Raw genomic sequence first — 14,370 nt, 5'->3', positions numbered from 1 at the left:
GCTTTTTAATAGTAACTGCCAACAAGTGTTGACAGTTACTTTAAAAAAGCTCGTATCCCGTAACTTGTGTGTACATTGCGGGCCGTTTAAATATTCGCCCGTATTTAACTTACACACTGTATAAGTATCTTTTTTTGATGATGTAATTAGCACATAAAAAGATAGAAACGAAAGCCACAATAGTTGACAACAGGCGGTCTCATCCATAATATGTGTGCAGTCTTATCGCTGAAGAGCGATCTATTCCAGAAATCACTATTATTCATAGCAAGATACTTGATGAAAGTAAGGGTGCTGTTTTTGCCATTTTGTATGTGACTAAAAGTGAGATTCGGATGGCGACCGCGGCAGCATTACTGCTACAACGTTGACGCATGTCGTGCCACTCAATCTCCGTGATAAAATGAGTGACGGGTTGACGTTCTAATCGTGACAACAATGCCTCAATGAAATCAATGCAATTTATTGAAGAAACTAACAATTCATCATCGTCCGCGTCAACTCTGCACTAGTCAATGTTCTTATCACAAAACAGCTTAAAACAAGTACCTACCATACCTACCATATTCCAATAATCTACGGTATAAAACTCCCTACCACTCTTGACTTAGGCCGAAGGGCAAAGGGCCACACACTCGATTACCCTCCGCCGCGTCATCGGCTCGCCCTTGCAAATCTACTAGAAAATTATACCGCCCGGCCTTCAAGAAAGGCTAGCTACAAGTATGTTAACGTGGTATAGCTACAAGTATGTTTTCGTATGCATGAGGTGTCTATATGTATGCTTATATATATTGGCCTTATGCACAAAATGACGATGCTCCGCCGGAGTGAGGTGTCTACAGTATGTAACCAGAAAACGTGGAAATCCGTGGGAATTTAAGGGCATATTCGGTATCGTGTTCTGATTAGGAAAAAGTATATTTTTTTTTACGCAAAAAAATATTATTTTCTATGGGGCAGGTCGTCCAAGTCCACCTTCCAAACAAAGAGCAAAGTTTTCAGGTCAAAATTTTCTTCTATTTTTTCCTAATCAGAACGAGATACAGAATATACCCTTAAACGGATCCCCCTAGTATCTGTACCTACTGTACCTTTTCTGTTGGTCGCAGTGTTGCGCTCCTGACTGTGGGGTTTCTACAGTCATGCCCAAATTGACAAACGAAATTTTAGAGTAATTGTTAACGAGGTTAAGTTATAATAAGATTCATTCCCATTACATTAAACTTAAAATTAAATCTCTCAAAACCTACGATTATTATTATTTAAAATACTGATTATACTGAAGTAATTAAGTATTTTTGTTTTTTACAGTCAAAGCTGAACTGCGAAGTGTTGTACGATGACTTGGCCTTCGAAGTTCGTTGGGCCGTTGCTGGCGACAGCATCGTCTTGCAGTTGGTGTCTAAGCTGGGTGAGTAAGCTGTGTGCTCATAATTAGCAAAAAAGAAAAACAACTTAGGATCATATCGGGGTCTCGGTGCGGGAATGATTTGAGTAAGAGTAGAGATAAATAGATAGGCTAGTCTGAGAAAACATCATATTATGCCTAATGAATAACTACCTCTCTGTGAATTTCATACAAACTATGATACAATTTACGGAAGCTCGTAAATCCCTCTTTATCTTTGAAAAACGGAGGACAACGTTGCATTATATCCACTAGAGTGGCGAAATAATTTAATGCAAACTGAGTTGATTTCTGATGTAGGCGAGTGGAATTGATTTTTATATGATGATTTTCAATGATAGGTATTAAATATGTTATGGAAAATCGGTTTCGACGCGGTCGCCCCTTTCGTCTTAAGTACAAGCAGTCTGGAATTGTTGAAGATAGTAAGGATCTATTTATTTGTTGGACGGTTCAAAGAATCCATAAGTATTAGAACTCAGCAGACCGTAGCAACTTGACTTGCTTTCTATACAATAAAGGTAAATTAATTTTAGTTTAGATTGAACTACTAGTTGAATGACATTTCATAGATACAGAATATAATAATTACTGAAAATATTGAAAAGCTTACAGTCGGATAATAAATCCATTTGTTAGTAGAAAAAGTTGACATGATAAATATAGACGTTGAAAGTTGCCATATAAATTTTGAATTTCACGCCTTTGAATTGTTTTACCAGATTTTAGTACTTGGTCAACTCTTGTGCCCCAAAAATACTCCCCCTATCCCTCTGGTGTTGCATATGTCCATAATTGCTTACCATACGGCGATAAGTCTGCTGGTTTACCTTATATATCATGAAAGAGTTTGTGTGGGTAAATATATTTTGGCGTTTAAATTAATTACTCTTATTTTTTTTACAGAGGACGGCGAATACATGTCTTTTGGCATCTCTGGTGACCCTCATCACTCCCAGATGGTCGGCGGTGACGTAGCCGTGGCGTGGGTAGACAAAAGCACGCTGAAGGGATTCGCCGTCGATTATTATCTGGACGCGAAGAGCCAGTGCGCGGGCGTGAGGGGCTCTTGTCCCGATGAAGTATTTGTGGTAAGTAATAGAAATAGAAATATTTTTTATTCACAAACACAAACGAGACAATTGAAATATAAGAAAAAGGTAAAAGGAGTCAAGTGTCACGAAATTGCCTTATCTCAGCATTTTGCTGCTGATTTCCAGCGCAAGTTTGTGCTTGACTTTACCAAAGCATTTGACTCACTCACTGACTTGCTGTTGAAGCTATACTACCAGTCTTCATGCTGCAGTAAAGTTTCTCATAGTTGTCTTTTTAACCGTTAGCTTGTTGAAGTCAGAAGCTCTACATCCGCCCATATTTGCATAGTTTAGCCTGTTGATAGAGGCGTACCACAAGGTTTTATTCTAGGTCCGTTACTGTTTATCCTCTGACTTTTTTCAATCGAAAGATAAAGTAACGTAAGTATGAAGGAAGTAGCTAAATAGTAATCTATGTACACAACAAATAGGAACTCGTGAAGTAGTGCGTAATTTCGTACAAAGTTGAAAATCTGCCAGCTGAAATAGAGCTATACGGCCACATGAATGTTATTTACAGTCAAAGATTTTGTACCTTGTCACAGTGACAATAGTATGAGGTCTCTAGCAATTTTCATATTGATTGTCACTGTGACAAGGTACTTACGAAATGGGTCATAAATCAAAATCTTCCACCGTACTACCGCTTAACAATCCAAAAAACACAAATCGTATTTGATCTTAAAATTTTGTGCTTCAATTTGCAATTCAGCTGACAATTTTGTGTGACTACTTAGTTTATTTTCACATAGGTTTGGTGTTTATAAATTCTAAGCTAGAGTTATACTGTCCCCGTTAATTGACTACCTAGTAAATGTGGTTGCTAACGAGCACATCGGAATGCGAAGCACGAATGTTCCTTAATCGTTTCTTCCAGTGAACTCATCAATAAAAGGGAAGCGTTAGGTGTAATTAAGGTCTCTATCGTAGCAGATTAGAATTAGATTTGCATTTTTTATTGAAAACTTGCAGAAATAACAAAATACCAAATTACAAGTACATATATGCAACACAACACACAATATAAAATCAATTTAAAACTGACTGTACTAACAAAACATGCCTTAAAAATTAAATAAATAACTAACATAGGTAAATAATGCAGACAAAAACTAAATTTAACTTACTCGTAAAGTAAAATCTCATAGCTCAGAAAAGTCCTAATGTTTACTTAAATCACAGTTTCATTGATTATGAATGATAAAAAAATCATATAGATATTGAAACTTGCAAAACCAGGGCAGACCAAAAAAGCGATGGCTCGATGGCGTGAAAGCAAATATGACCGTAAACGGGCTCACACGAGAGGACGCCTAGGATCGCGTAAAGTGGAGAAAGAAGGAAAGCAGACCCTGGCAAAGGCCGGGATAACGAGGTAGAAGAAGATAGATATTCAAACTTGAAAATAAATATCTCTCATGTTTGCTTACCTCGATTGTACAAGAAAACAAATTTAACTCTTCACCAACTTACCGTAACAACCGTAATTAACTTAGCATTTAATTTGTCCCTGTTTAAATACCTAAGTATACCTAAACTTCGAATAATTAACTGTACTTTTTTTGTGCCAACCATTGCATAATTCAAAGATTCAAAGATTTATTTGTTCAACATAGGTAAGTTACAAGATGTTAAATACATATTTCAGTATCACTATGTCGTGCCTATTGGCATACAAATTCAATAAAAATACACGCTAATCATAATATCACAGAAAAACAATAATAGTCAAAACAGGGTTATGTCATGCAGTAAATCTTAATTAGGTAATTCAGTCAAAAATTCTATAATAGAGTAATATGCTTTCTCGGTAAGAAAAGCTTTTAGGTTTTTTTTAAAAACATTATTCTTGTTTTTACATGCAATTATATTCGCCGGTAACTTGTTATATAATCTTGTTGTAATTTGTGGATAATGTCGTTGGCTATGCATATGGTAATTTTAACTGTACTACTAAATGTAACATCATATTGTATAGTTGTTTGTTATCCCTAAAATGAATAAAATAAAATAAACTCCATGTTCTTACACATCACCCAAACTTCAGATTTGAAGATTTTTTTATGGTTTTGAACTGGTTTTGATACGATTTGACGATTGTCTTGGTGATTGGCGCGCAACGCGCATCTCACGCACGACTTTCACTTCATTTCGCATGCACCAAACAGCGTGAGCGATCATCAAGGTTTTATTAAAATAACATCAAAATCGTAACATAATGTTAAATCGGAATCAGACTCCTTGACACCTGCATGTACCAATCAGTGTGAGTGATCTTCAAGGTCGTATTAAAATAAGATCAACCGTAACAAATTGCTTAATCAGAATCGGGCTCTAGTTTATAAAACAAAAAAAAACAAAAACAACGCGAAAGAAGAGTTCGAAGAGAAGAGTATGAAATACCTATTTTGACGTGAACCGTGAAGGTGTTCAAACATTTATTACGACCTAATAATTTTCATAACGGCGCGAATGTATCGCATTCAGATATTTCGGAGCGGTCTAGGTGTTCATAAATATCTTAACACAGTCGTTATTATCAAGAGTCTTGATAACACACACACACATATCTCACACACACACATACACACAAAAGTGCATGTTCAGATATTTTTGGGCACCTTGGCAACTCCGATGTATCTGATGGCGACAGTACAGTAAAGTTGCTGAATCCTATGGAAATTAGGCTTTACTTCGTAGTCAGTAACATAAAATATAATTATAGTATGACGCAAGAACTATTAGACTATTCCATTTATTTCCCAAAATCGCGGAAGTTCTGACAGTACAAAGATGTTTAATTTTGAGTCTTAAAACGTCTTTCGTAGAGTTGGTTTTCCTTTTAATTGGAAATTGAAAGCGCTCCGTCAAGAATTCTCAACATTTCATCTGACGTCGAGCGCAGGCATCGCCGAGACTGTCTCAGTTTGGCTACTTTGGCTAGGGGCCAATTCAAAACTATTCGGCATGCCACTGAGGCCTATTCAAATTATAAAGATCACAAATTAATTTGTTATTGTTATGTTTCGAACTTGATATGACTCTCAGCGCATTTCGCGCGCAACTATAAATGCAAGGGAAACGCTTTGGGAGTAGTGTCAAAGTCAAATTAAGCTGAGATTTTAAAGTTTAAACTCTGGATATCGCTCAAAAGAGTTCTAAAGACAAAAATATTTTAAAGAATTTCAATATAAATTATATTGGTATGAACCTTCCTTTTGCATTTAAAAAAATAGAACAAAATTCGTAAGAGAAAGCAATAATAAGCAGATTTAATTTATGAATTGAAAGGTTGCTTCCAGAATGGATCCCAAGTCAAATTACGATAAAAATTTAGCGTAGCGACTGCTTCAAATAAGTAAACGAATATTTCATTTCGAAACTCAAACTTTTAACTGAGAAGGTTCATAATATCAAGAATTTTTAATAAACAATTTTTCAGAACGATTTTTATTGGAATGTTTTGGGAGGCGATCCAACAGAAGTTAGGTTCTGGGATTACGTTTAAAGTTGTTAGGAATTGTTAGTCCGTAGGTATCAGCTGACGATATTAATTGTGTATGTGTGAATGCATTGGAAAATTTAGAAACTTAAATTAGCCAGAAGGTCCTTACTCTTTAAATATTCTCTATCAGAACTTCTCAATAAGCCTAGCGCTGAAGTGGTGTTAGTGTTGACTGTTGCTAAACTATTGAGTGTTTCTAATTTAGCAAATATTGCTACCTTACAAAATAGTTAAAATTTTGTTGTCAGAATGGATTTAAAATCTTCAGCATTTTTTTTGTTTGCTTGATGGAACGACAACTTAGAAGACGATTAATAAATCAATACATTTTACTAACCTATAACCACTGCGTATTACAATGTACACACTAACAAGTAAAGTTTTTGTGTTGTTTTATTATTTCTTGAACAAACGAAATTCTTCATAATTAAATATTGGTTTAGGTTCAAATAAAAAATAGAAAATGATCTATTCTAGTCAGCATGGGACCAGTAATTTTTCCATTATGACAAACATCCTATTCAATTTATAAACCTGCCTTAACTGTAGGGTGCGGAGTGTTAGGGTCGGCAACGCGCATGTAACTCCTCTGGAGTTGCAGGCGGATATAGGCCACGGAGGCTGCTTAACATCAGGCGGGCCGTATGTTTGTTTGCCACCGACGTAGTATAAAAAAAAACTTACGACCAACTATTTTCAGGACGGCGCCAACTCCATCCGGCTGCTCAACGCCGCGCTCGTAAACGGCTACAGCATCGTGACCTTCCAGAGGAGCCTCAAAGCTGCTGATGAACTGGATTTGCCTTTTCTGACCAATGCCAGCCAGCCTATCATCTGGGCAATTGGACCTTTGAATTCCAAAAACGAAGTGTCCTACCACCACCACTTTACCAAGGTATGTCAACGACTAGAGCATTGTGACCTTCCAGAGACCTACCAGCTGCTGATGAACTAGATTTGCCTTTCATGACCAATGCCAGCCAACCTATCATCTGGGCCATTGGACCCTTAGTAAGTGTCGTACCATCACCACTTTACCAGGATATGTCAACAGATACAGTATTGTGATCTTGCAGAGAAGCTTTCGAGCTGCTGATGAACTGGATTTACCTTTCTTGACCAATGCCAGTCAGCCTATCTGGGCTATTAGACCTTTGAATTCCAAAAACGAAGTGTCCTGACTCCTGACACCATAACTTTACCAAGGTATGTAAACAATTAAATCATCGCTTTCCAGAGAAACAATCGTGTTACTTAGGTCTGCTTGTGCTGCCCAAAGATAGTTCGCGGATAATTTGGGCCATTGCACCTTTTAACTTCAAGGACTGCCTGTGTCTTACGTGTCATATCAAAGGACTTGGAACTAGATCTGCGTGTCTTGACCAAACTGTTTACCTAAGTGTACCTTCAAGAGGAACTTGTTGTTACTGAAATTTTAGCTCCCACTCCATGGCCTACAAGTCAGACATATTTAAATTTAGCCTAGTCCTACGCGAGTAGGTACTTTAAATTGGTCGCTTTTCGAGTTTTAGTACTACGACACGTATATTTTGTAAAAAAAAGCAATAAGTAACTGTCAAAGTTTAGGACAAAAGGAACCCAGCCTTCGAAAAAACTTAAATGAAATTAAAAGAACTACAGCACCCGCGAGACATAGTTCCAGTCGCGAGTCGTAAAAAGCTGCTATCTTAACTTGTTTTTGTTTTCCTCATAAGACAAGTGCCTACTATGAATTCCGACAGTCGAAATTTGTGTATCTGCATGCAACAGCTGTTTTAAGAATTTCGATGTTCGCGGTAGCACCCAGATAGTTTTCACAAGGCTTATATAATACCTTTGTGTTTTAAAATGTGTACTTGTTAGAAAAATCTAGATAAATTTTAGATGGGAGCTTACAGGTTTTGTATGAACGAGGAGTCTAAGCTCGTTGTTCGATGTGACAGCACATACTGAATTTATTGAAAAATATTTAACTTTTTTGGGAATGTAGAAAAAACCTAGATTTTACTGACTTTCAATGAAATAAAACGGAAGAAAAAAAGGTAATTCCGATTTTTGGTCTTTATTTTATTAAAACTTTAGATACATTATGACTCCCAACAAATTTTAATAAAGCCTAAGAGAAGATAGTATGTATTTTTGCACGAGAGGGAATAAACTTATAATATATACTTACTAAATATTACTTAGTGTCATCTATGCCCTGCTGCTAAACAATGAAAATCTAATTAAAATTACCAGTGAAAATTAATGAGGTAATTACATTACATGTTGCAAATTACACACGCTGGCCGAATTTAAGTGCGCAATAAATTTTAAGTCCAAGAGATAATTAGTTCCATCTATTTATCTAGCAAATCTATCACCCTGGGCTGTATTTATCACCCATGATTCCGGAAAAACTTATATCGAAGAAAAAAACAACACTAGGTATGTACATGCAGTCTTGCAGCTAAAAAACGAACTTGGCCGCTATGACTATCTATAAACTTATTCATTTAACTTAGCAAGCACTACTACTACTTACTATTAAATTTTATCATTATTAAACACTAATAATAACGGACAGATTATCAACAACTTGTTAGATTTGTAAGACGTTTATTATTTTCAGGGAGACAAATTCATCGAATTCGGACGACCGCCGGTGTGGAACTGCCCCATGCCGGAAGGAGAGGATGAGCATAGCGAAAAGGAGCCAGCACCAGTGCGCCAGGAAGTCCAACGGAAACCACAGCCTGAAGAGAAGGTTGGTTAACAAAGAAGCCATAGCATAAGTACTTTCGTTCTACAAATTGAACGAAGTCATCTACGACTTCCTTTCTCGTACAACATATTGTCTCATATGTCGGGCAGACGAAACGGAGCATTTCCACTCGGGTGAAGGAACACATAGCTGATGTCAAGCACCGTCGACCTAGGTCTGCTGTCTGTGAGCATGTCATGGATAAAGCCAATCACTCAATCAAGTTTGATAAGCCTCTGGTTCTTGCCAAGGAGAAGCGTTACATACCCAGAATGCTGCGCGAGGCCATTGAGATTAAGAAATATCCAAACTTTAATAGGGAAGATGGCTTTTCTCTACCACCAGCTTGGGATCCTGTAGTCCACCTGATAAAGGAGCAAGCGAGACATAGACTGTGAGACCGTAGTGTTGGATGATGCTGGACATTCTGATGTTTTGAAAAGATGTGTCCCGCCGAGTTTGTTGCCGGTCCCATATTGGGATACCCTCCTACAATTTAGGACGGAATTAAATCTTCTCGGGTCCGTGGTGTAGGGTTGGAGCCGGCATAGTTTTTTATCGCGTATATATATATATCTTTACTTGAAAAATAATTATAGTGTATAACTAGCCTTATGAACCGATTTTGCATGTACAACCAGCCTTAAAGTTTGTAGTCTATGATTGTTCATTATTTTAGTATGTGGGTATTTTTGCATTTTGTAATTTTTCCTCAGTCACCCGTTGACCACGAACGCTGTAAAGAGTTCGAAACGTCGGGATGTATTATAAATTCAATATACGCGATATAATCCGTTTTCATAGTTTTATTTCATGAGTAACTATCGCGGTAACCGAAGACAATATTGTCTTTGTTTACTTATAGGGTTATAGGGCAAAGTATAATAAAAGCGGTTGCTTTTCTCATCCGTTTATATCACACTTAGCTGACTATTCCCGTTTTCTCTATCCCGGCCTTTGTAGTAATAATATTATCCTAATAATATGTTACAGCCAGCAATTAAGCCTAACCCAGTGCCAACTCCTAAACCAGCACCGAAAGTGGCTCCTTGGGAGATTCCGCCGATACAGTGCAACGAACCTGAAGATGGAGTGTTCTACGCTCAGATGGGACCCACTGGTGGGAAGCAAGGATACCCTGCTATTACAGGTATTTATCAGACGAATGCGTCAACATTTCAGAGGAAAAAACTTGTAACTGTGGAAACAAAACAATGAAAGTTAAGGATCCGAGTATCACATTTTACTTATTTTTTTAGTTTCAAGTAGGTAAGAAACGTATCTCGCATGTAAGAGTGCACCGTAAAAATTTGCTTCAGATTCTCTGAACTTTGCAATGTTACATAAAAGACGCGAATGAGAAGCATACTATAAAATCCGTATGACACACCTATTCTTTTTTTCCTAGGACACGTCGGCTGGGGCATCTCCTGGTACATCAACGGCTTGCTGATCCCTGAGATCAACGTGGTCCGGGGCCGCAAGTACACGTTCGTGACCGAGGGCGGGGAGGATGCGTCGCAGCCTGCTCGGTACCATCCCTTCTACATCACTAATGATCCCGTTGGAGGGTACTTCCATAAGACTGATGAGGAGAAACAGGTACAATATTTATTTCTTTTTAATCACATTGTATACTTAATAAAATTTCAATGTACAAACAGCAACACTCTTAACTGTCCACCAGTGGACCTTATTACAAAAGGCCACCGATGGACAGTTAATAGTGTGGGCGATGGTACGAGGTCGATCTGTTGATTATAAGACGGTGTCAAAATGAATAAAACTGCTGACAAAATTATGATGACTTTTATTTTCGAAATAAATGCTAGTGTTTAATCCACCCGTCATAGCATCTCAACACCTCTATTCTGTCATGGATAAAAATACTTGACTTTAAATGATGTAGGTGATAATGATGCAACTTAGTACTTATATAATATACAAACAGAAAAAACTATTATTCTACTTATTCTAAGCTTAGCAATCTCATTTAAATACATTGAATATTATATTACAGGGCATCGAAATCTACGCAGGCGTACGGCGTTCGCGCACCGGCGAGCTTATTCCGGCAGGCGTCGGCCGCCTCTGTAACTGGACCCCCAACAAAGACGGACCCGAGGCCGACGAGTACCCCAGCTTCGGCGCCTATCAGCGCTCTCTGACCCTGGTCTGCGAGCAGGGAGACCCTGGGGTCATCACATGGACCCCAGACAAGCATACTCCTGATACCGTCTATTACCAGGTGAGGTTCGGGTGATGGTAGGTTTCATGTTCATCGGGTGGGAAAATATGCTGTTACCTCCATTTTTGTTCAAAACATCTTTTAGTATAGTCAAGGAATTGGACACGGACAAAGTGCGAAAAATATTTATACACGACCTTTTATACCTTGCCATGTATTAAGGTAATGTGTACATATTTTTAGTACTTTTCCGTAACGATATTTAATACCTTGACTGTAGATAATAATTAAGAAGAAAGTTTTTGGCTACTTTAAGTCAAATAATTGGGCTTGCATGCTGTGACGTCCTTCATCGGTATAAGAATATTTAGAACCAATAAATAAAAGATTTGTTTTTTTAATTCAAAATTCTACCTGCAAGTCGCTGGTAAATATGGTAGTTGATAAGCTAAAATATTCATCAGTTATCAAAAGAATTTTAACAGAACTACTGACAATAATACTCGGTAAAAGCTCACATACATTACACTATCACTTCATCTCACTCATCTATCTGTGTGTACATAACCTTCGCTCTGTTTTCTGTTTCAGCCTTTCAAGTCTTCTCTGTTTCGCATGACTGTGTGCTCAGGTTGAACTGTATATAACGGATCGGTGCTATTATATATTTTTGGATATAAACGTTTGTTTAATGTTTCAGTGTTTCACTCACCGACATCTCGGTTGGAAAATAAACGTGGTTGACGAGTGTGACGCCGTCGACAGCGAGGAGAGCCGCGTGGTCGAGCGAGTGGTGGCGCCTGACTTGCTCGGAGAGGAATCCGTCCAGGTACACAATCGTGTCAAACCCGATAACTTCTTAGAGCACAAGCGGCTCGAGAAAATAATCAACTCGAAACCACCTTATAACGATTTCAGTAGCAATAAGCTCACCGGGGAGGTGCGGTATCGCCCGGACCCTTCCAACCAGCTACACCAGGAGTATGGATTGCCGATCGGCGCCGGACAGATCAAGGAAGTCATCGATGTCGTCGAGACGATAGAGTCAAACATGAAGGATCAGATGAAACGTGACAAACATCAGCCCAAACCGCATCAGTACCAGGTGCATGAAGATGTCAAGGAGTTTTTACCAGAGCAACCCATGAGGGAAGGTGATGAATATGTGGTGGAGCCCGGGAAAATGCCTGAGAGTTACATGCTACCACCTAACCAGAAGCCACTGACGTTGCAGGCGGTACTTCGTCCTAATGGCCCAAACACACCTCCAGGTATGGGACATCCATTTAGAAAAACACCCCCAGAATTGAAGCTACGCAGGCCCCCACCAATGCGGCACCAAAGTAATCCGGGTTATCCTCTATCGATGCCGACGCATTCTCAGAAGAAGAAATACTCGAGCAACCGTGGGCCGCCGGTCCGACCGCCCATGCAGTCTAACCATGGACATTTACCAGGCATGACACAGTTAAAACCATTTCCGCCACAGGGGAAACCGTTGCCTCCACTTAAGCCCTTGAAGCCAGGTTTTAGTCATTCCCTACCACCATCTATGAGTCTAGTACCCCAAGTACCTTCGGGACCAATGCAGGGCATTATAATGGGCAGACCGGCTCCATCCAATGTTCAGCCGCCTATAAAGACACAGACATTAAGTCTTGGCAAGAGCGACATCATAGCGAATCACGTTGTCAAAAGTCAAATTACCCTTCCAGGGCTTAGCGACTTAGTCATCGCGCAGCCCAGTGAACCACAAATCAGCATAAGCCGACCAGGACAAATTATACTAGGAAGACCGATGGAAAATCCTGTGCCTTTAGATCAACAGATGGCTCCTAACAAACCGAGGCCTGAAGTTATGCCTAGACCAGCACCTGAACCCCCTCGTCCTACGAATCCACCTCGCATCAGGATAAAACCGGTTGAACCATTACCAGATAAAACTGAAACCGAAATCAAGTCGTCTGATTTCATGGGCGAATCAGTCGACCCTACGCCCCTGCAACCTGCAGTCAATACTGGCTTCAAGCCTGATTCGATTGTCGTTGAGAGTGGCTTCAAACCTATCATTAGAGAACCTCTGATGGCTAGTGAGGATAGAATCACGAATTACGGCGAAAGTTCTAATAGAAGACAAGACACTGATGTAGAAGAAGACTACGAAGAGGCACCACAAGGTATCTCATTATCATCAAGTCATGCTTATCCTCCAAGTGAAACTTTGACTCAGTCATTCGAGCCTATGTTTATACCATCACCGCTCGATCATATCAGCGAAAATACAGAGAAGTCAACTACAGAACTATTCCCCAGCAATCATGCTAAGGAAGAACGACCTTATCCGTTTTATGTTAAAGAAGATGACAAAACAGACGAGCTTTTTAGTGAAAAGAATATGGGGAAAGATGTCCCAGATATGGTAATGGAATCTGACCGAGTGAGTCCTCAGTATCTGCCTCCTGACCCAAAGTCACGTAACAAGCCACAGCCTATAAAACAAGCACCAACACAAGAACAGACATTTACGACCTACGATGGGAAGACTGTCTCTGGTTCGACATTAGTTTCTGTTCCCGCCTCTTCAAGCGAAACCTCGACCTCAACCGGTGGCACTAAAGTATTTTCTTCCAAGGTACCGTCAGGTACCGAATTACTACTTAAGAAGCCACAATTTGGACCATATAGAGGAGATTTGCCATCTGAAGTAATAGAACAATTAAAAAAAGATACAGCACCCAGGAACCCTTTAAAATTAGTTCCTTTGGAGGGGCAAATCAAAGAAGATGGGACTGATAATTTGAAACCTGAAGAAAGTAAGATTGACGAAGTTAAAGTTTCACCACCAGAACTCAAAGAAAATGAGACTGACGATGAAAGTGATGAATATGAAGATGACGACGAAGAAGAGGAAGGTTCATATAGAAAGAAAAGAGACACGAAAGATACTCTGTTTGAAAGAGGCGAGGTTGAAGAGCAACCGGCTACGGTTAGAGTCAGTTCAATAAAAAATCAAGTAGACTTTGACGTTGGCAAAAAGACTACGAGTATTACTAATGCAGCAGCACAAACGTGGTCGACAAATCTAGTTTTTCTAACTTTATTGCTGAGACTTTTATAATTTGTAATTTATTTCACTATTTATTGGATTAAGTTTAAGCCTTGCCATTAATTGCATTTTAGCGTGGGCTGTCTTCGTCTATCCTTGATGTATCTTGGTGCACACTGTTACCATCATGTTTCACGCGTAAAGCAGTCAATACTCCATTAATTTAAGGTTTTGTAAATATTTCTTTACGTTTTAATAATAAATTAGTTTTACTTTTTACATTGTTTTAATTTAACCTTTCGATACCACCCTAAAATTGCAGTACTCATACTCATACTCATAATCTTTATTGCATATCACATTGTATCTTAACCTATACT

The 14,370-nt window shown here is 38.8% G+C and overlaps 1 protein-coding gene across 3 annotated transcripts in view; it reads left to right on the top strand.

The window, feature by feature from the left end:
• The window catches only part of LOC134750472 (protein Skeletor, isoforms B/C), a 91,859-nt gene extending 77,592 nt beyond the window's left edge, over nucleotides 1-14,267 (top strand). Inside the window, exons 7-15 of one of the 3 annotated variants that reach the window (XM_063685635.1) lie at nucleotides 1,315-1,414; nucleotides 2,318-2,502; nucleotides 6,711-6,905; nucleotides 8,625-8,759; nucleotides 9,750-9,906; nucleotides 10,165-10,358; nucleotides 10,777-11,004; nucleotides 11,645-11,773; nucleotides 11,863-12,000. In XM_063685635.1, the coding sequence (XP_063541705.1) occupies nucleotides 1,315-1,414; nucleotides 2,318-2,502; nucleotides 6,711-6,905; nucleotides 8,625-8,759; nucleotides 9,750-9,906; nucleotides 10,165-10,358; nucleotides 10,777-11,004; nucleotides 11,645-11,773; nucleotides 11,863-11,865 (1,326 nt within the window). In that variant the 3' untranslated portion in view covers nucleotides 11,866-12,000. Of the gene's footprint in view, nucleotides 1-1,314; nucleotides 1,415-2,317; nucleotides 2,503-6,710; nucleotides 6,906-8,624; nucleotides 8,760-9,749; nucleotides 9,907-10,164; nucleotides 10,359-10,776; nucleotides 11,005-11,644 lie in introns of all 3 variants that reach the window. The other 2 variants (XM_063685633.1, XM_063685632.1) reach the window with 2 other exon arrangements.
• Nucleotides 14,268-14,370: the final 103 nt, after the last annotated feature.

This window comes from Cydia strobilella, chromosome 20, assembly GCF_947568885.1.
Source record: "Cydia strobilella chromosome 20, ilCydStro3.1, whole genome shotgun sequence".
In the NCBI taxonomy this organism is placed as follows: domain Eukaryota; kingdom Metazoa; phylum Arthropoda; class Insecta; order Lepidoptera; family Tortricidae; genus Cydia; species Cydia strobilella.
This window is presented reverse-complemented; position numbering and strand designations above follow the sequence as displayed.